The sequence below is a fragment of the Protomyctophum bolini genome, assembly GCF_963924005.1.
Source record: "Protomyctophum bolini genome assembly, chromosome: 16".
NCBI classification, from domain to species: Eukaryota; Metazoa; Chordata; class Actinopteri; order Myctophiformes; family Myctophidae; genus Protomyctophum; species Protomyctophum bolini.
This window is the reverse complement of record NC_137877.1, coordinates 25,967,563-25,992,038: the sequence shown is the minus strand read 5'-3', so window position 1 is coordinate 25,992,038 and position 24,476 is coordinate 25,967,563. Positions and strand designations below refer to the sequence as shown.

Here is a 24,476-nt window from a genome sequence, read left to right as displayed (position 1 = left end):
TTTGCGGATGTGCGAAGCACACTCCCGACTGTGGAAGCAGGGCTGAGGGCGGTGGGATAGAGAACACAAATACACACAGATCGAGATGTGGAATATGACAACGTGAAGCAATTTCTTTCTACACGATAGCGACGCTATATCGGTAAGTGGCTCTTTTTTCCCTATTTTTTTTAATTTTTTGCTGAGAGTGAAAGGGTCGTGAATATGGACAGAGGGGAGCTAAGACAAATCTAAAATCCCGTATAGGCTGCAGAGCAGCAGCACCTCATGAAATCATCAACTTAGCATACTGTATTTTGAGGCTTTACATTAACCTGATGATTCCACGGCAAACGCGCAGTTCAAGATTGTTTGATTCAAGAAGATACTATGATATATGGACGCCAATATTACATTTGCGGAAATTGCTTATTGCTGCAAACTTCTGAGAAAGATGAAGCAACCGAAATCCGTTATTCAGGGGCGGTAGCTATCTTTTTCGCCCCATACTGTCGCACACATAGAAACACGTAGCCTACGGGCCTTGCCTTTATAATAGGCTATGCCCAAACTAAGACATGTGTTTTTTTCCAGAGGGCTGTGCACACTCGTCTTTCTTAACCTGGTATGTTATTATGGTGTTATTCGTCAATCAAAGTGATCGACAATTGTGTATTTGACTCGCTGTGTGTGTGTGTGTGTGTGTGTGTGTGTGTGTGTGTGTGCGTGTGACACTGTGTGTGTGTGTGTGTGTGTGTGTGTGTGTGTGTGTGTGTGTGTGTGTGTGTGTGTGTGTGTGTGTGTGTGTGTGTGTGCGCGTGTGTGTGCACGCGTGCATACATACGACATGCATACAAACCGACACACGCACAAACACACATACATACATACATACATAGGCTACATACTATACATACATACATACATATACATACATATACGACGCCTCTGCCTTGCATAGTCCCCAGTGAATAGGCATTTTGCCCTTCACTGGTAACCCTATTTTGGAGTAGTTTTAAATATATGAAGGTATGGTGGGCTGGGCTCTTTACAAAAAAGCCCCCCTTTTAAATACTACACACATACATATCTAGCAGTATATTTAGCAGTTTTTAAGGACCCACTTTTAGGCCAGTGCACCAGAGCAAACTCTTGCCTTTTTTTAAACCCTACCCATTTTAACCAAATACATACATACATATGTAATACATGTATTGTTGTTGAAGAAATTCTGTGGAGATTCTTCATGTATCAGATCATAGGATGAGATCATTCAGAAGCACCAGGCAGTCCACACACACACACACACACACACACACACACACACACACACACACACACACACACACACACACACACACACACACACACACACACACACACACACACACACACACACACACACACACACACACACACACACAGAGGCATATTCATCACTATTAATAGCATAGTGAAATCACCAGATAATTTGGCTATTAGGGGGCATGAGGAGTCACAGACCCCCTCTAAGACTCTCATCGCAGCTTCAAGTAAATGTAAGACCTCGTCAAACCCAGCTGAGGATGATAAAGTTTCAGAAGACAACGACACTGTTCTGACTTGTGAAACGTCAACTGAATGAATAATTCCGTTATTAGGGAGTTTGGTCAGCCTACCGTAGCACAGCCTGAAACCTGGTAAACCTATGTGCTTTGCAGCAGAGGAGGAATTCCCCATAGAATGACTGGTAGGCACTAGGCAGTGATGGAAAAAGTACTCTCAATACTGCAGTGTAGAAATAGCCTATACTCTGTTACAATTAAAAGTTCAGAATTCAAGTAAGTAAAAGTACTCATTATGCAGAATGTTCCATTTCAAGTTTTCAAATGTATAAAAATATTTTGAAAATAGCAGATGTGTCGCATCGCTACGCATTGTGAGCTTGTAGATCGGCTATTTTCAAATGGTCAAAATGTATAAAGGGGCTGAAGAGGTTAATTTATTTATTTTGAATATTAATCAAAATCTACAAAGTAACTAGGCCTAAAGTTTTCAAATAAAAATTTGTGGATTAAATGTAATTGGAAATGCTCCAACAAAGCACAAAATCCCTCAAACTTGTACAGAGTATTACACGAAGGAGCTCTGAAAGAATGTCTGTAAAATGGCACAGCTCCTTTAAGTAGGCCTATGTAGTTATGGATACAAGCAGGCATGGTAATTGGGCTACATATTTTAATAGCTGGAGTGAAGTGATGGGAAACGGGCCAATGCCCTATACAAGTGGTTCCCAAACTTTTTCATGTCAAGGACGGTCAAGGACCCCCAAATTGACACTTATTAGGCCGCGGACCCCCATTTAAAAACATATGCGAGGGACCCCCATCTAGCAGTGATTCTCAACCCGTTTAATTTCAAGGCTAAAATTATCTTACTGTAGCACATGCCGTTTTCTCTTTACTGACTAATAATGTAGGCTATTCAATCAATCAAAAAGATTAACGACTTGAAGTAGCATTTAATCCTGAATTAACTCATTTCCAATATGAGTTCACCATCCTTATATCTATAGGCTAATACTCTTTTTACTGATTGGATTCCATTGATTTCTTGTAGTATAGATGTCATAAAACATTTACATTTTTGATTTTCAAAATGGACCCATGCTGAATAGTGAATACTATCACTTGCCAAATGGGAGCTCACCAGCAAAAGAGATGTGATTCAATTTGAGGAACCCACATAGTTTGAGTAAACATGGTTGTGGGGTTTCACAGCATTGCACCAGTGGTTCTTACAGTAGGGTCCAGGACCGTCATGATTCCTTTTGTACACTCTCAGAGTTATGGAGGTGTTTGAGATTTAGAAGTTTGAGGACCACTGGTCTGTACCATAATTGCCTGTATTTCAGTGGCATTGTGAGGCTATAGCCTACTGGGAAGTGGATGTTATATAATGGTGTACGTCTGCATCACATCTTGTGCTACAGTATGCTGCCCGATATCTTCACACACAATAACCTTTTATTTTGATTTTTATATATTTTTATTGGGTGTTTTCCATTTTAGACATATGACCACAAACAATCACTTTTTTTAACACTAAGTATTTGACATTGCAATATTCTGAATAAAACTCTCATTATATAATTTCACTTCTGGAAATTATGTTTGTTTGTTTAATATTTCAGAATATATTGTAATCAGTCATATAGTAGAAACAAAGCGCTTGACCCATATACGTGCCAATAGGAACCCTTAGATCATCTGACAACGGTCTCCTCACTAGGGATAAACTGTAAATTAGGTTGTGGTGCTTTCAGTCGCTATGGTCCCACTCTGTGGAAGTCTATACCAGTTGATCTAAGGTTTGTTATAACATTAATTAATTATTGCATATGTAATTGTGTTAAAAGAACAACTTCAGCATTGTCAACTACTGGCTGTATAGTATCTTCATATAATTGGTCCTCACTAATGCGAATTGTAATTATGGTAGTAATTTTGTGCCTTTACTCATCTCTAAGGAGCCTGGGCATGACCTAAAGCAGAGGGGATATAAGAGCAGGACTTTTGTCGTCTGTATTTCCCACAGAAACTATATTTTTTGACCAATCACAACACTCGTTTCATTCACAGAGAATGTAAACAGATTTGTATAAAGCCTCAACATCATTTCCTTGGGCGGTATTTCCGTTTCGACACTGAACCAGCTAGGTCTTGCTTGTTTTCTACTTGGTCTTTATCTCAGAGGATGGCTGTGGACAGTTCAGAAACCCATACACCAGTGACATCATCGATGGGGAATCCAAACGAATAGAAACAGCAGGCCTGAATAGTTAGCATGATAGAAACCATTGTTCTTGCATACTATACATCCCCCCCCCCAACAAAAGAAAATAATAATAATAATCTTGAGTGCCAAACCTGCCTACCAACACTGTGTGTGTGTGTGTGTGTGTGTGTGTGTGTGTGTGTGTGTGTGTGTGTGTGTGCGTGTGCGTGTGTGTGTGTGTGTGTGTGTGTACGCGCGTGTGCATGAGAGACACTAGAGAGAATTAAACTGATTATCCAATCAATTTCTACTTTGTAAGAAGGTGATATAAAGGACAGTGAGGGACAGCTAGCTCAATTACCCTGGACAGCCACGTTATTCTTTAGATCAAAAGACAACAGCAGCATGTTGGAACTTGGAAGTATAGCTAAATTCACTGCATGAAGTCTTTTATCAGGACAGAGCAGATCAGAGACGTTATGTTATACAGCCTACAGGAACAGTGTTGATTTCAAGCCGCGACACCCCCAAAATAATCATATTTGAACTGGGACCCTGACCAGCACTTTGAATTATAGGAGTTGAGGCTTTTTTCTTTTTTTCTGTTTCCCAGATAAATATTGTGTAAATATAACCCCCCTTGGGGCCCCGACCCACAGTTTGAGGTATGTCACATTATATGTGAACATTTTCTGGTAGAACAGTTTGAACTCATTGAACTCATTGTACTAGCACAGCACAGGCTAGGGTGTGCTCTGTGTTCCCCATGAGTCCCTGTTACATGAGCAAAAAAAACTGCTCTGTTCCCATGTGAACAGGCCAGGGAAGATGCATATCCTTCCCTGTGATCAGCCAGTAGTCAACAGCAGATTTAAACTGGTACTTTGTGGGTCCACAGTAGAGCCACACTGATATATTGGGCATTATTTGACAACATCGGTATCAGGAATAATGCAGAAAGATTTTAGCCATTTTCAGCCTGGATACAAATTTGGGGCATGTCATTATAGGCAATTTTTTTGAAAAGTTTTCAAACATTTTCAAAAACGTTTTGTTTACATGCACAAAATATTGGTTAAAACATCAGTAATCGGTTTTCTAGGTATAGGACTATCCAAAATCGGGACTGGCATGATCAGCTAACAAAATGTATTCGGCTACATAAACTAAATGGAAGTCTTGAGTGGGTTATTTGACAACTAGTCCAGCTGATATGAATCAACTCTCTTGGCAACTAGATGCACAGCGACATGAAGAATGAATAAGCTGTAGCTGGTCCTGTTTGGCTTTCATGAGGAAACCCCATATCCTTTCCCAGGTCGATAAGGCTACAGGGCCAGAAGCACGATGACTGATCAGCTGGCTGGAGGATGTCGGATGGATACATGCAAAACAAATCTGCATCCATGCTGTCTTCATATAATTGGTCCTCACGATAAAATTGTACCATTTTTGTCTACTCACGCCGTGTCTCACATAGAGTAGGGCTGTGGACGCTTAAGAAACCTGCCTACCAGTGACATCATTGTAGGATTTTTTTCCAGCTGCTTGAAAAGCAGCTGGACAACTTGTTCACTTACCTCTACTACCCCTGGATTTTCCCCTAGGCCTACACCAAAGAATTAGCCAATTAGTATTGGTGCAACCACTCCCCTTATGTGTGTGGGTGGGTGCCTGGCTGGCTGGCTGGGTAGGTATGAGTGTCTGTGCCTAACACACACACAAACACACACGCACATATTAACTGTATATATGATGATTCCGGGTGTGCCAGTACAGTACAGTGACAGCCTACAGTAGAGGGACCGGCACACAGTAACTCTGTCATTTCTCAAACTTTTCGGACACGGGGCGGCACGTCGGAACCGGCCCGGCCCCCTGGGTGCGTTCCTGGGGGTCTGGAGCTCCCCCCTCCCACCACCCCCGGGGACCCCCACATGGTAACTCTGTCATTTCTCTACCGTTTTGGACGCGGGGCGGCTCGCCGCAACCGTGCCGGCACCCTGGGTGCGTTCCCGTTGGTCTGGAACTCCCCCCCGGGAACCCCCACACGGAGTTGCACCACTCACTTCATACGGGTGTCATTTTTAAAGTTTATCCGAATAGGGTACATAGGGTAAATTGCCGATCACAGATAGGGTAAATTACCGATCAGAGTGAATATCGGTGACCGATTATCGGAGCATCTAAAAAAAATACCGTATATTCCCTTCCTTATATTTCTGTGTGATGTGAACAGCTTGACCAGGTCCTCTAATTCTGCAGTGATTTAACTGAGTTGTCTTTTTCCATCATGAAGTTACACTATTACTGTGTTTACCCGACATTGTTCTAATCATTAATTTGTGATCAGTCACGCTGTGACACACTGTGTCCAGTCTTTGTTATGAGGTACACTGCCCCTAAGTGGTGGTTTGTATTAGCAGCAGGAGCAGAGCTTAAATGCGACCAAGCGCCTCCTAAATGTTTGTATTGAGAGTGCTGCGCGGCGTGTCTTTAAACGAGAGTCGATGGGGTACAGATCCATGCGCACGAACATATTTACGTTCCTGGCTTGCTCATTTAAAATAAAATATAAGCTGGTGACTTATATTTACTTATACTTATATTTATATTTATATATATTTTATATATTTATAGGCTTAATTTGTATTCAGGTCAGTGGGATGGTAGTGTGGCGCACCAGCGCCCCCTATGGACGAGCTGACACTGCTCTACTAGCGACCGTAGTAGCGACCTAGTGGAAACTTTTTCGTCATTGGTTGCCTGCCTCTAGGTTGCCTCTAAGCCAATGGTAGACTTTCCCATAAAACCCATACCTGAACGGCATGAAAACCATACTCACCATACTGAACGTCACAACATGAAGCCATATTCTTGGCTGCATACTCTGAATGCCGCAATGTGAAGCCGTGAGCTGAGGCAGACTGTGGCACACACACGAGAGCCTGCTGTTTTAAAAAAATATTTATTTTATTTTTATTTCGCAATAACAATGGCTTCCATTATAGCATGCTAACTTTCCAGGAGCCTGCAGTCTCTATTAGCTTGGATTCCCCATAAATTATGTCACTGGTAGTCGGGTTTCTGAACTGTCTACAGACCTTCTCTGACACTTATATGAAGATAGGTTTTTAATCTAAAAATGAGTGGAGAACTGGAGAACTTTGCTGTTGCAACCAGTTTGTGTCGAGTTTGGTTGTCACTTTAAGATGTGCTCTCCACCAAGACGAGGTTAAGAATGAAAGACTAATGGTTATTGGTTACTACAGCATTTTAACTAAACTTGGCCCCAATTAGACAATCCCAACCAAAGTACAAGCTAATCTAAAAGATTTCCTATTTTTGGAAAAAGTTAGATAATTTTGGAATACTTTTGAAATAAATAGTGGTGCCAGTTTGAAAGTGGTAAAAAAAATCAGAACAGATCTGCATAATTTCCAATGGGTCAAATTAAAGGACTATAATTGCCATTGCAAATTACTGTTGAAAAGCAGGACTGGTGAGATAATCTCAGTTCGGAGAATCTCAGTTCACGCCACGGTGCTGTTCAAGAGTAGTTTCTTTCTACTGTCATAATGACTTACTGTGATCAACTGGCTGACTATGAGCGAATGGGTGTCTGGCTGTAAACAAGTGACAGCTTGGACTTGGAGTAATAAAATAGTCGGTTGGCTGAGTCGCAACTAGCTGCATGCCATGTACACTGTACAGTATGAAAGGAAGCCCGATGGGCGAACTCCAAGCACACTCCCGACGAGCAAGGACAGTTTAACCACTTAAACCTTATATGGTATATCTTCGCTAAAAAATGCTGATCTACACGAGCTTGTAGAGCTCATTAACATTAAAACATTAAAACTGCCAAAAGGATGCTGAAAGACACAAGTGACTTCCTCAGGACGTGGCTAAAGAGCTGCATCATGTGACAGACTGACTGACTGACTGACACGCTGACTTTTCCCCTGATGAAAGTAAAGACTATTTGGATAGAGATATTTGGCGTTTTACATCATCACAATATATTTCGTGGGCTGTTGGTTGGTAGGTTGACTGGCACTGACTGACTGGTTGACTAGCTGGTTGGCTATAGAGGGAAGGAAGATGCTTCCTTCCCTCTATTGTGCAGGGCAGGAAGGGGCAGACTGTAGCCAGCTGACAGCTGTTTCCTGATGGATGAAGGAGGGATGTGGGAGTGGTGCTACTGGGCCCAGTTTGACAGTCCTTTCTTCTCTCTCTAGTTGTGTCTACTCTACTGCTGCTGCTGTTGTTGTCAAACTGTGTGTGTGTGTGTGTGTGTGTGTGTGTGTGTGTGTGTGTGTGTGTGTGTGTGTGTGTGTGTGTGTGTGTGTGTGTGTGTGTGTGTGTGTGTGTGTGCGCGCGAGCACACGCAATTTTTTACATTACCCCTCTCCTTCTTGTCAAATAGGCCTAAAGTGCTTTTTAACTAATTTACTGATAAATTAGTTGAGCCAGTAGCTACTGTAGCTACTAGCTACTGTATGGAAGCATAAAGCTGCCAAAATTCTAATGAAATTGCAAAAAACGAAAATTCAAAATTCGTTCTCTCGTAGCCTGTGATGAGAATAGAATTGACCTGTGAGATAACAAAGGTATACAGGTCTAGTCTCTGGAAAGTGCACTCCCGTTCATATTTTAGAAATCAGGGAAACTACGCCACATCATGGCTTTTATTGGGAAGGTATTATTCTTCCGGCCTGATGACTACAAAACAATGACTACAACATGGCGTAACAATATCATCCGATTCTGACCAGATCATGAACCTGAAAAGGAATGCTGCCCAGGCTAGGATTTGACTGCATTGCTGAATTCCTACAATGAACATAATGCTTTGCTGCACTGTTCCTCTTTGTGGAGAAGGGGAGGGCTGTCTTACTGAGACAATATGTAGTCCAGGAAGCATAGATGCCTCATTGGCCGCTGCAGTTTGTTGGAGCCAAGGGGGCGGAAGTGCGCAGGAAGAGTGCTGAAGGCTGCGACGCCCAAGTGACGTCACTCATGCGACTCCTCCATGTCTCTCACTGCCACTCAAGTGAGTCCGCAACTCGCTGTGATTGGCCAGTAGTGGCCAATCACAGCGTTACGTTACGTTATGCTTGCGGAAGTTTGCTTCGTGAGGAATCTCGGGAAAATTTTGCCCCCTCTCAAGAACACATTTCTTGGGAAGCCATGCTTTCATTTGTTGTATCGTACATGATTCTATTGATATCCAGTCAAATGACAAGCACAATCATAACTTTGGATCGGACGATGTTTGCCACATTACGCACGGAAAGACAGCCCTATACTCAGTACGCAGTTCCATTCCATTCCATTTCCATCCAATCTCAAAGGCTTGTGCACCGCATTCTTTTAGCTGCTTTTCCATAGAAACAAATGAAGAGAGTATGTGCGTGTATGCAATCTCTTCCTCCATGTCGGGATGCTTCCTCACTCTTAATTCTCAACAATGTTTGATGTGGTAATAATTTTAGTGTTACATGAATCAGAAAAGTGAAAAATAAATAAAAGCTTTGCGCAACCGCCACGCTGATTGGGTTGATGGAGGTGCCGCTCAATGACTAATTCAGGGCCGTTTTACGCACAGCGCCATGGCACAAATTACCGCACCCATAATAGAAAAATGGCATTGCATGGTCACGCCTCCTCTTAAATTAAGACATATAACCTGGCGGTAAATTTGACGTTCAAAATAGAGACCTGTGAGTGGGAATACACAATTAATTAAAAGACTGTGAATGTGATACACAATTTATTAAAAAACAGCTAATTTGAGGGAGATAAGAGGAACAGAGTATAATATGAATTACCGGTAGTTTGATAGAAATTAAGCTACCGAGGATATTTTGTGCCAACAATAGTTTATTATTAATTAATAATTTATTATGTAAATTGTAATTGATTTTGGGGCAAAAGTTTGTCCTTTTTCTTTTAGTGCATGTAGATCTGCTATTCTCGCTATTTTTGTGCGACACTGTTGTCTAACGAAGCACTGTATAAAAGGGCTAAAGAGTTAATCAGACTATTTGATTTAGTCTATTACAAACCATATTGACTCATAATGTAAAAAAAAGAATTATATAAAATATTTGTTGGTTATGTAACAATCAAAACAGTAATAATAATATCACTACGAAAATTGTCGATAGTTACAGCCCTGATTGTTGGCCATAAAGAGCTCACAATATTATACATTCAGCTTAATCTCTCCCATCATGTCTGCCAATTGCCTCATCACCACCATGCTTGTGTCTGTTGTTAACTTCAAGCCTTTGTCCTCACTTGCCCCTTCTCCTTCACCCTTCTCTCCTTCTGCAAACCTCTCTCTGTGGTGAGAATGAAAACCCTTTGCCATAATAGCAGCACGGTATCCCGTGAAAATGGGCGAGGATCCACAACACAAGGAACAAAAGCTCTTGGCTTAGTCATGCTCCCTGGGAGATGTGATGACCATGTTGTATTTCTCAAGCTTTCCCATAACACAAGGACTTTCCCCTTCAGTCATATAGGTGTAGAACAAACACTGAAGGTGGATATTTATCAATAGACATTCAGTTTTCAGCATGACAAGCAAATCCCTGACTCCAGTCGGTTTTCAACATCTACAATAACCACTCATACCGTACCAATGTAGACACTTTTATTTTTGTTTTTAAAAAGCCATAATTACAAACTAGCGTAACCCATTTGTCTGAACTCCGAACCATCACATTTCTCCACCGATTCTGTGGTTGTGTGGTGGACTAAACGAGGAGACAGGGAGGAGTCCCTGGCCTGGTTTCCTCTGTGGGGACAAAACAGGGCTATTGCCAGGGCATATTCATTAGCCTGGGTTCCAATACTGGGACTAATTGAACTATAAACTGGGCTTAGCTATTCATGTGGTTTCCAATAGGGCTGCAACTATTGATTATAGTCTCAGCAATTATTCTATTGATTACTTAATGCAGTGGTTCTCAACCGTTTTCAGGCAGCAACCCCGCAATATAAACATATTTGAACTGGGGACCCACACCAAAATAGCCATAACGTCATGCAAGTTTGTAGATCTGCTATTCTCAAAATGTTCGCCTCTCTCTTAGATTATTTGACAATTTGGCCAATGTTTGACCAGTTTTTATAGTATAGTTTGTTGGTTTGTTTTAGATATTTTAGATTGTAGCAGTGAGCACAGTGTCTCTGATGTCATGGACACTGGTTACACTAACTTCCTGGACTACAATTCCCATATTTTTATGGTGCACTGCTCCTCCTTGTGGATAGGGGGAGGGCTGTCTTACTGAGACAACATGTAGTCCAGGAAGTAAGTGAGCCCAGTGACACCGGGCTCACTGCTACAATCTAAAATATCTAAAACCACATATTACACACATAAAGACCCCCAGGAAAGTGTTCTAAAGCTTCTAAACGTCATTAACATATATCTTTTTGCAAAAAGGGTGAAGTGTCCCTTTAAGTACAGTACTTAAGTAAATGTATTTAGTTACTTTCCACCACTGCAAAGAAAGACCGATATCATGTGCATATCTGAAATCTTAGACATTAATTTGCGTATAAGGTTCTGTGTCTGAAGGATGGTGTTGATGATGTGTTGTTTTGTGTGGTGCTATCCAAGAGGGTCATGAGCCCTCTCTCTTTTCTGTTTCTACCTGTCTCTGTCTTTATCTGTTTCTCTCTCTCTCTCTGGTTCAGCTAGGGTGTCCATAGTGATGAATAAGCAGCAGCAACAACAACCATAACACCTGTCTTTCTTTCTGCTTTTCTCTCCCTCTCTATCTATCGCTCCATCCATTCTTCATTCTTCCTTCTTCAAACTCCCCCCCACCCCCACTCCTACCCCCGTCTCTCTCTCTAGCCTTCCCTACAGGTGCGTCTCTCTAGCCACCTACTAGCCTGTGTGCCCACACACCTTTTATCACGGTTGTGGCGGTAGGTAGGTAGGTAGCCATGGCAACCAGCGCAGTGCCTAGCGACAACCTGCCGACATACAAGCTGGTGGTGGTGGGAGACGGTGGTGTGGGGAAGAGCGCGCTCACCATCCAGTTCTTTCAGAAGATCTTCGTGCCAGACTATGACCCCACCATAGAGGACTCCTACCTGAAACACACCGAGATAGACGGACAGTGGGCCATACTGGACGGTAGGGTGTGTGTGTGTGTATGTGTGTGTGTGTGTGTGTGTGTGTGTGTGTGTGTGTGTGTGTGTGTGTGTGTGTGTGTGTGTGTGTGTGTGTGTGTGTGTGTGTGACTGCATTAAGACAAGGCTGTGTGCTACAGCTCCAGTCCTATTCTATATACTACATCTGTCTATTCTGCATACTGTAAGAGGTTGGAGATGCAGGCTGGAGTCACCTTTGACTTTATTCAGGCTTGAAGGTAAGCTATTTAACATCAGGAAGTTACCAGCAACCACTAAGTTGACCTATGACAATATGATCGAGCTACAGTATGCTGATGATTGTGCGCTGGCATAGCTCCACACACACACCAGAGGCCCCAGAAAACACTCCCAGCAGCTGTAACTTCCATTCAATTCAATTTTAGACAAGTTGTCTCAAGACTCTTTACATGTAGAGCAAAGACCCGACAGAGATCCCACCCTGAGCAAGCAACCACAACCACTACACACCACACATTGGGATTGACGTCAACACAGAGAAAACCCAAGCTATCTGTCAGTTGAGCGCCGACTGCCGACCTAACTCCAGCAACATTCACAGCATAGAAGGGAAACCGCTGAACACTGTTCCTACCTTCAAATATTTGACACCTGCACTTAAACAAGCCTTAAACAAGCCTCAACATAATGTTGTCTATAAGGAGAAAGGTTTTTGAGGCTACCTCAGTACCTCTGACCGTTGTTTGTAGCACACGCTGCCGTTTAATCAACGCAATCGTGGATGTGGATTGTGATAATTTCCCTGTTGGAGCGCGGTTGCTCGTATCCCCTGTCCCAGTCCTCGTTGCGGCAGGTAATGCCGGTTTAAGACAGCGGAGTCAACACTTTGTGGATCATCCCTGAGAGTTTTATGATCAACAATCAGTGTGAAGATTCACAGCGCCTTGACCATGAGTGACTGACTTGACGTTTTGACTGACTGTTTATTTTATGGCGGAGGACGGAGGTGAACCTTTAAACATTTGTTTTGATTCTTACTATTCTGTTGCGTTGCCTGTGAACATTAATTGCGTGCGTGGGGTATTGACTGAACATTGGTTGACCACTCCAACCAATGTGAGATTTGGGGAATTGACTCTATTGGTGTGAACATTGAACTATTGCATGTTGGGAGTTTGGTTTCACTATATCCATCTAATACTCTGTTGGCAAACAGAGTATTACAAGGACAAGGACTTTCAAACTAGGAAGGGTATGACATGCATAAGATCTGGTCATCCGAGCTTAGTAAGATGTTAAAAGTAAAAGTATTTAGGACGACCGTTGAGCCGATTCTACTCTATGGCTCCGAGACATGGACACTTTCAAAGAAACTAGGGTGGCACTTACACCCACCTTCTAATGAGAGCGCAAAATCTGTCTTGGAAGAGCCACCCATCGACTAATCTAATATACGGCAACCTTCCCCGTGTTTCTTCACTAGTCCGATCCAGAAGAACACAGTTTGCAGGCCACTGCTACAGAGCTGACAATGAGGTTATATCTTCCCTTCTTCTCTGGAGTCCTGCCTCAAAGCAGACCAGAGAAAACTGTCGACCGGAATGTCTGGCGTGGCATTGTGAAATCCATGATCTCGATCGCGGTCGAAAAATGATGATGATGATGATGTGTGTGTGCATGTGTGTGCGTGCGTGTGTTTTCTTTATGATTTTATGAGGTATATTGTGTTTGTTTAATTCAGGTTTGATATAATCTCATCGGTCCCTTGTATGGTTGTTGGTGGTATTTATTTAAACATTTTTGTCAGACTGAGACTGACAATGGCAATTACCCCAGCAAACCGCTACAACTTTAACTATATTAGCTACTTTGTAGATTTTGATTATTACACACATTAGCACATACATTCCCCACTTCAGTCCTACTGTACATAGGTACATTTGGGCCCATTTACAAGCTCACGGCTGGTAGATCTTATATAAAAGATTTGTATACAATATATTTCATACATTTCAAAACCTCTGAAATGGGACATAATAAGTACATAATGAGTACTTTCTACTTTTGGGACTTTAAGTAGGCTACATTTTTAAACCAATACTATTTTTTTCTACACTTCTACATTTTCCACAATATTGATACTTTTATGTAAGTAAAAAAATAACCTTTTCCTACCACTGATGTTCCAGTGCTGGACACGGCCGGTCAGGAGGAGTTCAGTGCCATGAGGGAACAGTACATGAGGACAGGTGACGGCTTCCTCATCGTCTTCTCGGTGACGGACAAGGCCAGCTTCGAGCACGTTGATCGATTCCACCAACTCATACTACGGGTCAAAGACAGGTTAGAGGACAGTTAAGGCCTGACCTCGAAATAAAATAAAATCTTCTAAATCGTTCAGTTTTCAGAAATAAATATTTTCACGATTTAAAGAAAATGGCAGACCTACAAGGTCGTAGCGTGCCACTCGGTGGCGCGCTATGAGCTTGTAGATCTGCTATTTTTAAATAGCTACATTATAACATAATGTTTAAAACATGTTCCCGCCCAAAATTAACAATTTAAAAATTGTTAATTGTTAATTAACAATTAGGTTGAGAACAATAATAGCTTGTGAACATTTTATTTATGAAATGTAAATGCAAGTGTGAATATTATCTTTGATCTTGGCGTTCAGGCTCTGTTTATACATTTCTCCCTGCTCAGCAGACAACCATTTAAGAGCAGGGAGATATAAATCTATTAAAAATATGGTGCATGATGTAGCCTACTATATGTGACGTGTCAGGCAGGTGACCAAATTGGTGGTTTACTTCATTTTTATTTACTTTATTGCATGCGTCAAGTAAGTACTACTGAGATCGGAGATCTGTTTCCATCTTCCTCTCCCTCGTGTTACAAAATATTGTGCAGAAGTGTTTAATCGCCTGAATGTTCTTACTTTTGGCACTTTTAAGTACATGTGAAGTTGCCCGAACGGCCAAGGCTCCAAGAACAGTCAGGAATGGTAGTTAAGGGCTTTTATTTTCCCCAAACTCCTCCACCAAAAGTCCATACAATTGTTCAGTGCAATAATTCTCAATAGCAAACTATACTACAGGCAACAAAATAAAGAAAGGACAAAAAGATAAATAAATACTTGGGCAACACTCCTTAACAAAACCCAAACAGGATGAGAGCTCTCTTCAGGCTGCGCCTTGATCACACAAGGCCCTGTAGCTCTCCCTCAGGGATGTTATTTGTGTCAATGCCCACATCCAACTAACTAGCCTGTCCCTGCAGCCTCCTTTAAATAGGAGTGGGTCCTACCACTGGGCACAGACTCAATTAGCACATTTCTTCTCAAATACTACACTAATAAATAAATACTTCCAACCACCTTGAATAAACAGTAACCTAAACATTCTAAATAATGTGTTACAATTAAACAAGTATAAAACAGAATGAACACTCAATGACAATTACTCAAAGAATAAGGAGAAACACCCCTCTCCTGCATAGCACTTGGCCCTTTCCTCATCAAGGGAGATGCCACCAGCAGTGCAGGAGAGACAACTAACCAATCAGTGATTACCATTCAAATAAAGTTTAAAACAACAGTCCTTGCATGTTATAGGAAACAGTTTCATGTGTCTTTGTATATAGGGCACGGGTTGCCCCGTGACAGTACATTTTGAGGCCCATACTGTACTTTTACTCAAGTAATTTTGAATTCCGGATTTTATTTCTATATTGCCGTTTCTAGGCGTTTCTAGGCGTCTCTAGTGAAGCGTCAGAGATCACCCCCTCCTCTCGGCCTCCCACCCACAAATGTGGGCTATTGTGTTCGTTGGAGTGCCCAGCTAAGCTGGAGACACTGTGGGGGAATTAAATCCCAGCCTTCACAGTGTTTGGCAGGAGCCAGAAGCGTTACCCCTGTCTGTGCCACACAGATGCCTGCTGAGCACATTTTAGTTTTGATGGGAAATTGTGTGTGTGTGTGTGTGTGTGTGTGTGTGTGTGTGTGTGTGTGTGTGTGTGTGTGTGCTCTACCTTTCAGAGAGGCGTTCCCCATGGTGCTTGTGGCCAACAAAGTGGACCTAGTCCACCTGAGAAAAATCACCAGTGAGCAGGGCCAGGAGATGGCTGCCAAACACAATGTAAGTAGTAGGTGTGTGTGTGTTGCTACCAGGGGGGCAGTCAGACAGATAAGGAAATCGGGACTTCCTGGAAGTTCATATAATGGCCTGTTGTGGCGCTGTCATTGTCACCCATATCTCCATAGAGGTCCATGTATTTGGGCCCAACTTCACCTAGACTGTATTACCTTAATAAACATGGCCATGGATACTTTCTGCTTCCAGTCACTAGTTTAAAGTCTCATTTCTCATGTCATAATATTCTTTTTGGAAAATTATGGTCCCATTTATTAAAGAAATTACCATAAAGTCTGAGGGGTGAGGCTACCGTTACAGTCTATGACCGGGAGCCACCCCCCTTTCGAGTCAAAATAAAAAACGAAGAAGAAGGGGGGAAGTCCCGCCTCGTTGTCTGGGCCAGCCAATGGCCAGCTGGGCCCAAACGGATCTAGAAAAATGGCGATTTACAATTCAAGGACTGACAGGCTTCATTTTACGTCCATATCAGACCCGGAGAAGGCTTTGTACATATCTTTTTACAGTCTGGTTGCTACACAATGAAAATAGCAGATCTACAAGCTCACAAAGCATCATGATGAGATGCGTTGTGAGCTTGTAGATTGTCAAAGTAAAGTACAAGTTGGGTTTTACTATTAATAAAAAGCAACAATCGCACAATAACAGGACAATATTCAGCAGCTGAGTCAGATAGGCTCAAGCAGACAATAGCCAACTTTCTGCCTGTCAATAACTCTTTGTTTTTCCCATGAAATATGGATGCATATTTTTGTCTTTCCAGATAACATATATTGAAACTAGTGCCAAGGACCCTCCCATGAACGTTGACAAAGCCTTTCACGAGCTGGTCCGTGTTATAAGGTAACTCAACCATAATTAATTCTATCGTTTTTTGTAATAATTATTGTAATGATTGTTTTCCCCTTGGGGCAAATTATTGGGGCTTTAAATAATGTGTCTTTTTTAAATCATTATTTTCATGAAATTATCTCAGTACACAGATACTGCACAGTAAAATCCTTGTTCATTTAACTGTGCAACGGGAACCAATTGGACCCAGAAGGGTCCATTTAGTCCCATTCATGAGAGAGAGAGAGAGAGAGAGAGAGAGAGAGAGAGAGAGAGAGAGAGAGAGAGAGAGAGAGAGAGAGAGAGAGAGAGAAAGAGAGAGAGAGAGAGGGCTCATGTTACTCTTCCATTGTGGAATCTTCGAGAAACAGATTTGAATGCATCAAATTCACTATGAATGTGAAGTAAAATAATGGCTACTGCTCTTACAGGTTGAGTGCAGGGAATTTTCTATTTTTTCAAAGTGAAAGGGAGAGGATGAGGAGAGAAAAAAGAGTTATTTCCTGTCTGACAGACGTGTAATTTCTGAAGAATTTGGTTTGTGTTGATGTTTCACTGTGTGGTCATATCCTGTCTGAAGTCCCATTACTGCTACTGGAGTGCAAGGGTTAGGGGAAGAACAAAACATGGAGTGGAGCTAGAGTAGTTTTGAGGCGGTTTCTCATAACCTAGTCCTCTTGTCTGGAGTCTGGAAATGACTCTGCTAGCTACATTGTGTGAGACTGAGGAGAGAAGATCAGTGGATACACATTGCCCCCTTGTGGCCATATTTATGAATCTCTCTCTCTCTCTCTCTCTCTCTCTCTCTCTCCCCCCCCCCCCCCCCCCGGCATCCACCCATCCATCACCACAGGCAACAGGTGCCAGAGCGAAGCCTAAAGAAGAAGAAGAAGATGAAGTGGCGAGGGGAACGCTCCACTGGGTCTCACAGGTTCCACTGTGTTATATTGTGACTGTCCTGTTCTTCTGTGTCCCTCAATAACTTAAACCCACAGACACGCACACGCGCACACACACACACACACACACACACACACACACACACACACACACACACACACACACACACACACACACACACACACACACACACACACACACACACACACACACACACACGTACGTCAGGGAACACTGCAGCCCCTGCAGGCAACAACTACTGGAGCACAAATGTAAGGGAGGGACGCATTGGAAACACGGATGTACGGGATGGATGCACTGAAGGATAGATGGATGGATGGATGGAAGAACGGAAGAACGGAAGGAGAGCTAAATCTGTTTCCTACCTTGGAACGACCGCCATGTTTTCCTTTCCTCAATGTGCTGGAGCCCTCACCCCCATCCCCACTGCAGGGAACTCCTCAATGTGCTGGAGCCCTCACCCCCGTCCCCACTGCAGGGAACTCCTCAATGGGCTGGAGCCCTCACCCCCGTCCCCACTGCAGGGAACCGGAGCCACAAGTGTTTTCCGTTTCTCTGACGAGTCTTTCGTCTCAGAAGCATATTGGCGAGGAGCCCAAGACCGCAGACTGTCTTACCAGAGAAAAGAGATCACGAACGTACCGTTCTGTTGGAAACAGTCTTTGGGGTGGGGGAAGAGAGTGAATGGCGAGGGGGCAGCAGGAGGTTGGCGGAGGTGCCGTATTTTCAGGGATGTGTCCGTTCCACCGTCCCTGCTGTACCTCCTTAACTTTGTATCATTTTGGGTGTGGAGAAGGGGTAAAATGGAAAAGAAAAGCACACCTGTGTCAAATTTCTCAATTGTCAAATTTTTGATCCAATGTGTTGAGATTGCACTTATTCCGCATAGGGGACATTTGAAGTGCAGGGATGTACCGACGGACGGACGGACGGACATGATGATGTCGTTCCGGGGACCCTTGAAAATGAATGTTTTGCCATTGTCAGTGGGTGACCTGTGAGTTTTGTGAGTGTAAATTGTACATTATGGTCGTTGTGGTATTGAAACAAGGCAAGTTACACATGATGGGGAAAGGGCAAATGAAGGAAAGTTGCTTGATGCTGGTCAAAACGGGTGAGAAATAACAATCATATTGACCAATGTTGTTGATTAATTAATGGAGAAATGTGTAAATGGCATTCGTCATTGACTGTGTGTGTGTGTGTGTGTGTGTGTGTGTGTGTGTGTGTGTGTGTGTGTGTGTGTGTGTGTGTGTGTGTGTGTGTGTGTGTGTCTTCAGGCCTTTATGTAAATCTAACAGGGCTACATGGGCTGCGTTGTATTGGACATATCAGCAGCTTGTCTGTTTACACAATAGTAGGATTGGATCTTTCCCTCCATATGTGATACAAATCAGAGCCCACTTGTAGTGCACAGAAATATGAATGATGGAGAGCAGCCTGTCCTTTCATTGAGAATTTAGCAGTAATCCGTACTACTTCTGCACTGTATGAAACGGGCCCTGATCTTTTATTTCCAATGTTGTCTAAGCAGATAAACCTTTTTGTATGTAACAGATAAATATTCAATGTGACTTTTGTTCTATACAGATTGTATCTGTATCAATGTAGGTCAGAAGAAAGCTATTCCAAGAAAGGTTGAATTTAAGTTACATTCTTACGCAACAAACTAGGGGAAATGAGGGCTACATGAATCAGACTGGAGAAGCTGTTGATTTGCACTGGTCACTCGCCAAATGTGATTCATTCATAGCAGGGCTGCACGAAAGAAGTCAGTGTTCTGTTATTGGTGAAATACTTAAAAAGTGCTGTTCACAATAGTGTTGTTAGCCCATGATTAATGATAACTATGGGCCAACCATAATTGTGAGGCAATGCTATCGCAAGGCTAACTTAGCCCCACTTTCACACTGCACCAGTCCATGACTGTCCTGAAATCAGGAATACTGCTCTATAGCTGGACTTTCTATCCCTGGGCTAAAGTAGGACTTATGCCACTTTGGAATGTGCCATTCTGAATATTCTGGTAGCCCAGGCTATCAGAAAATACTGTATGTATTCAATGTAAGTTTGTTTTTTAAGGGGACCACAAACTAAGCAACAAGACATTCAGTATGTATGTAGTCAGACAGGTGAATGGGAAGGTTAATGTAATAATAGCCTATGGAACAATGTAATAACCTATGAAACCTATGAAATGGCTTGTACTGTTAACACACTAAAATATTTTGGGGCTTTTGTCTGGACGCATATTGTCACTTGAAGGAAGGAAGCTTTTGCACTTTTAATAGATTTTCTGACTTTCATATTGGCATGTTATTTTCTTTACCAATCTGCAAATGAAAGGGATGGCATTTAGAAAGTATTCTGAATGTAAGAAAGAAAGAAAAGGAATAAAAAAAATCAGTAATAGCTAAATAAGCAAATAGAGTTAACTTGTAGCCCTATCTGCCTGTGCGTGCCTGTTGCCGTAGGGTGGGAGGGTAGGGGGGCTGTGGGCTTAACGGGATTGTGACATTTATTAATTTTTTAGGTTTTCTGAGCTCAATTTGCACCCAAAGAAACTTTTAACATTCAGTAGATTTTCTGTGGTGTGGGGTTTTCTGGCTCAAACAGGTGCTCTGAGTTTCCTGCTGTTTGTGATGTAAGAGACAGAAAATCCCATATGTCAATGGGATTTGCCAGCAGATGTCACTGTTTTCACTGTTTTGCCCGTTTTCATTGCAGCTCAGAAAGACTTCCAAACCCCAGACCACAGAAAATCCACTGAATGTTCGAAGTTCAGGTTTTTTGGATGTAATTGAGGTCATAAAACCTAAAAGAAAAACGAAAAATAAAGATGAATGAAAATGAATGTCATGAAACCTTTAAGAGAAGTATAAAGTTCAAAAATGTGAAGTTGTGATTTTATATTTGAAATGCACGATTGAAATTCAATGTGGAAAAATGTTATGTGGAAGAAAACCCATTTGAAAAATTGTAAAGAAAACCGCAGCTCCTTTCTGGAAAGTGAATAATTGATTTCAACAGAGGAATACACACAGTATGGAAAAAGGGACTTTTAAACGATCAGAAGTTTGAATGAGACCGAATCAAACAAAGTGCCGCTTGTTTGGCTGCGAACCAACTGACTCTGGGGATATGGTGGGGTGGGTGGGAGAAAAATGTGATCAAGAAAATGTTATATCACATCATGTATGTTTGATACTTTTTTGTATTATTGATATGATTCTTGCAAAGTGTTTTTTAAACGACTGAATAATTTATTACTGTCCATGTTACCTCAGTGTGTCCCAGACCTGGTAAAAAAACACAACAACTCTGTTTTGAGCAGCTCCTGGTGTGAGTGTGAGTCAAGTCTTGAGTTAGAATTATTTGCAAGCTTGTGTTGCAGCGAAAATATCAGATCTGCAATCTCAAAACACACAAGTTTGTAGATCTGATATTTTTGGTGCGCAACACCATCAAGCCAATGGCCAAAGTACAAGTCAGGCTTTACAGCAGTCAACAATGGTTCTTAAATTATCGATCAGGACTCAAAATGGGGTTGCAAGACCTCAATCCCCACATGCCAAGTGAGTTATACTAAGCTTTAATGAGCCATGGGGCTTGGTTGAAGAAATCAAATCACTCAGTTTTGTTTCCCTTTTGTTAATAATTTTGAGAATCTATGATTGAGCACTTCAGTCCCCAGGATGAAAACCACATCTATAAACTTACCTGGCTTAAATCAATGTCCATACAGAGTAAGAGGAGCATCAGTGTTAATGTAACTTAAAGTTAAACTCAGAATTAATGAACACTGAGAATGTAGCTGTGTACCATGAACGGGCAGATGACCCCTATGAGGCTTTATAAAGAAAAAACATTGTACGCACCAATTTGCCACAGTCTATAATGATATATAACCTGCCTATTTAGAGAGCTATTTCAGGTATCTTGACTAAAGTATAAAATGGTATTTTGAATTTGGCTCTGCTAAGATCTTAATTGGTGAAATGTTTCCCCGCTCTTCTTTGCACTTCTGACAGACAAAAGCGAATGCTACATTGAATCATCTAGTATCAATAATTTGAACCAAGTTGCCAGTGTGCTTACTCTAGCTAGCATCCCTATTCAAGGGTTAACGTGTAGCAAAAAATAGCAGATCTACAAGCTCATCAAAACATGTCTTGACTTGACTCGACTTGTGAGATTGTAGATGGACTATTTTCTGGCAAAGCAATTTAGTGTAGAGCAGAATCAGGAGGCTACAGAGCCCTTGTGAATCCAGTTTAGGATTTACGCGATTTACATTTTAATTTAGTGTATGGTATGTAAATTTTACCCCCTTAACTCATTCAGGCCGATTACAAATATCTTCTAAATCGTTTTATGAAAAAACTTGTTTCAATATCACTGGTGCTGGTGCTCAAACCTTTTTCATGTAAAAATGTATATGTATTTGTATTTATATGTATTTGTTCCAGAGACCCCCCCCCCCCCCCCAGAGGCAAAGATTTGACTTAAAAATGTTCACTTTATAAATATATTTATTCAAAGATTTGCAAAGATTTTCCTAAAATAGCATATCAACAAGCTCATCAAGACTTCGTGCTATGCTATTAGCTTGTATATCTACTATTTTTGAATAGCCAAAGTATAAAATAAAATAAAATGAGAAGTGTCCAAGTAAAAAGTCTGATTGAAACCATCTGTCATATCTCCAAAAGGTTATTCATAGAAATATCAAAAGGCTCTTTTTAGATAGTCACATGGGCAATATAATATAATTAATCATATAAGCCAGACTTCTTAAGCATAAACAGGATAGATAGATATATACATCCATTTACAATTTAGGCATTTAGCAGATGCTCTTAATTCGATTTACAGTAAGCAAGAACACCACATGGTAATACATCAAATACATAGAAGGATCCTAAGCAAGATACATCAGCTCACAAGGACTGTGTAAACTTTACGATTGGATTTAAAAAGCAAAGCCAAGCGGTTTTCATGACAGTGGTGAGATGTTTTTGTCCAGGTCTGTTGTGTTCTAACTGGCTGTGTCAGACTGAAGAGCTAGATGAGGCGCAAACAACTAAATTATGGCCTTTCTATCTAGCCTCAGGGGTCGATTATATTTCAATAAAGAAATACAAGTATTGTGATTTCATATTTTTGGCTGTGTTTGTCTTGTATTAACTCTCTTGTTCATATTGAATATGACATTACATGGGTGAATGGATGGTTATTATACATTATTGTAAAGTTCATATCTGGTAAATGCTTGCATGTTTGACCTTTCGCACAGAAGTGTTCTGATTGCTTGTTCAGCAGAATCTCCCTCCATTAATCAGTGCAGCTTTCAAGGTCCATTGGTTTCCACACTGTTGGAGTGATGAGAACTCAATGTGGCTATGTTGATCTCCATCCCAGTCCTGAAGTTAAGTCACACACGATAAAGGCCTGCTAACATTGATTCATTTTCGATCAAATTGACATTGATACGCAGTGGTGCAATTATTTTTTGAAAGCTTGTGAAATGGGACGTTCTGCGCAATGAGTACTTTTACTTTTGGTAGTTAAAGTATATTTTGATGCCAATACAGTACCTTTATACTTTTACTCAAGTACTTTTTGAATACAGACTTTGACTTTGTTGATTACTACTTCTTGATTGATACTTTTACTAGGACTGTTAGTACTGTATGTCGGACCAAACACATGCACCCGAAATAAGGGTCCTCCACCAGATCCAATCTCTGCTGTGCCTTCACTGAGTCAGCCAGTCACCAAGGCCCCATTTAAGCCCTCTGCCTTACTGCAGAGCGCACACACACACACACACACACACACACACACACACACACACACACACACACACACACACACACACACACACACACACACACACACACACGCGTGCGGATGCACACTGGCTACTTCCAAAAACGAATTTCTCAATATCTCGCCTCCTAGATCATGGCATAAAATCAAGATTGCAGTGGTTAAATTTACATTTTTGGGGGCAAGGGTTTGGAGCTGATTACATTCTAAACAAGGCATGTATGGGTGCAGGGTATTTCGCATTTACATGATATATCATGTAAAAATGCTAATTACCCACCTTGGGTAACCCCTTTTTTAGATTTCTGCATTTGCCCTGCTATAAAAGATTGGCCACCAGAAATAATATCTATGACCCATTAGGAACACAACCTATATGGACAACCCGGTCAACTTGCTGCTGGAAATCCAATATGGCCACCTCAATATCGGCCCCTATCAGAAAGTAGCTTCCATAGTGTTTTCATGCAGGCGCTGGCTGCCAGGGCACGTCTCCACTTTATTTTGATTATTATGTTGCCATTGTTAGTGATGATGGATCCCAGGTAGGTGAAGGAAGTCACGAACTCAACTTCCTCTCCACTGTTCTGCATTTCATATCTTCTCCATGGTTAAATTGTCCCAGTGTGTTCATGACATGGCTCAGGTGTCCAGTTAGGCCACATGCTGAGAACTCGGGCTGGAACTCGAGCTGGACGACAAGCACTGCATAAAATGTGGAATTTCCAATCCAACCCACAGGCTTTGTTATATATTATTTTGATATTGCAGGTTATCTTTCTCATTTGGCTTGCTGTGAAAGGAAGGTGGACTGCCAAAATGCCTCTGCCTGGGCTCTGGACAGGGCTCCTGCCCAGGCTC

General features: G+C 41.8%; 1 protein-coding gene across 1 annotated transcript; it reads left to right on the top strand.

Annotated features, from left to right (window-relative positions):
• On the top strand, positions 1–22,943 carry mrasa (muscle RAS oncogene homolog a). Its single transcript, XM_080786617.1, has 6 exons — positions 1–142; positions 11,615–11,899; positions 14,067–14,220; positions 15,917–16,016; positions 16,795–16,874; positions 17,716–22,943. Exons 2-6 carry the CDS (start codon positions 11,707–11,709, stop codon positions 17,813–17,815), a joined length of 627 nt encoding a protein of 208 aa, XP_080642743.1. The 5' UTR covers positions 1–142; positions 11,615–11,706; the 3' UTR covers positions 17,816–22,943.
• The last annotated feature ends 1,533 nt before the right edge of the window (positions 22,944–24,476 follow it).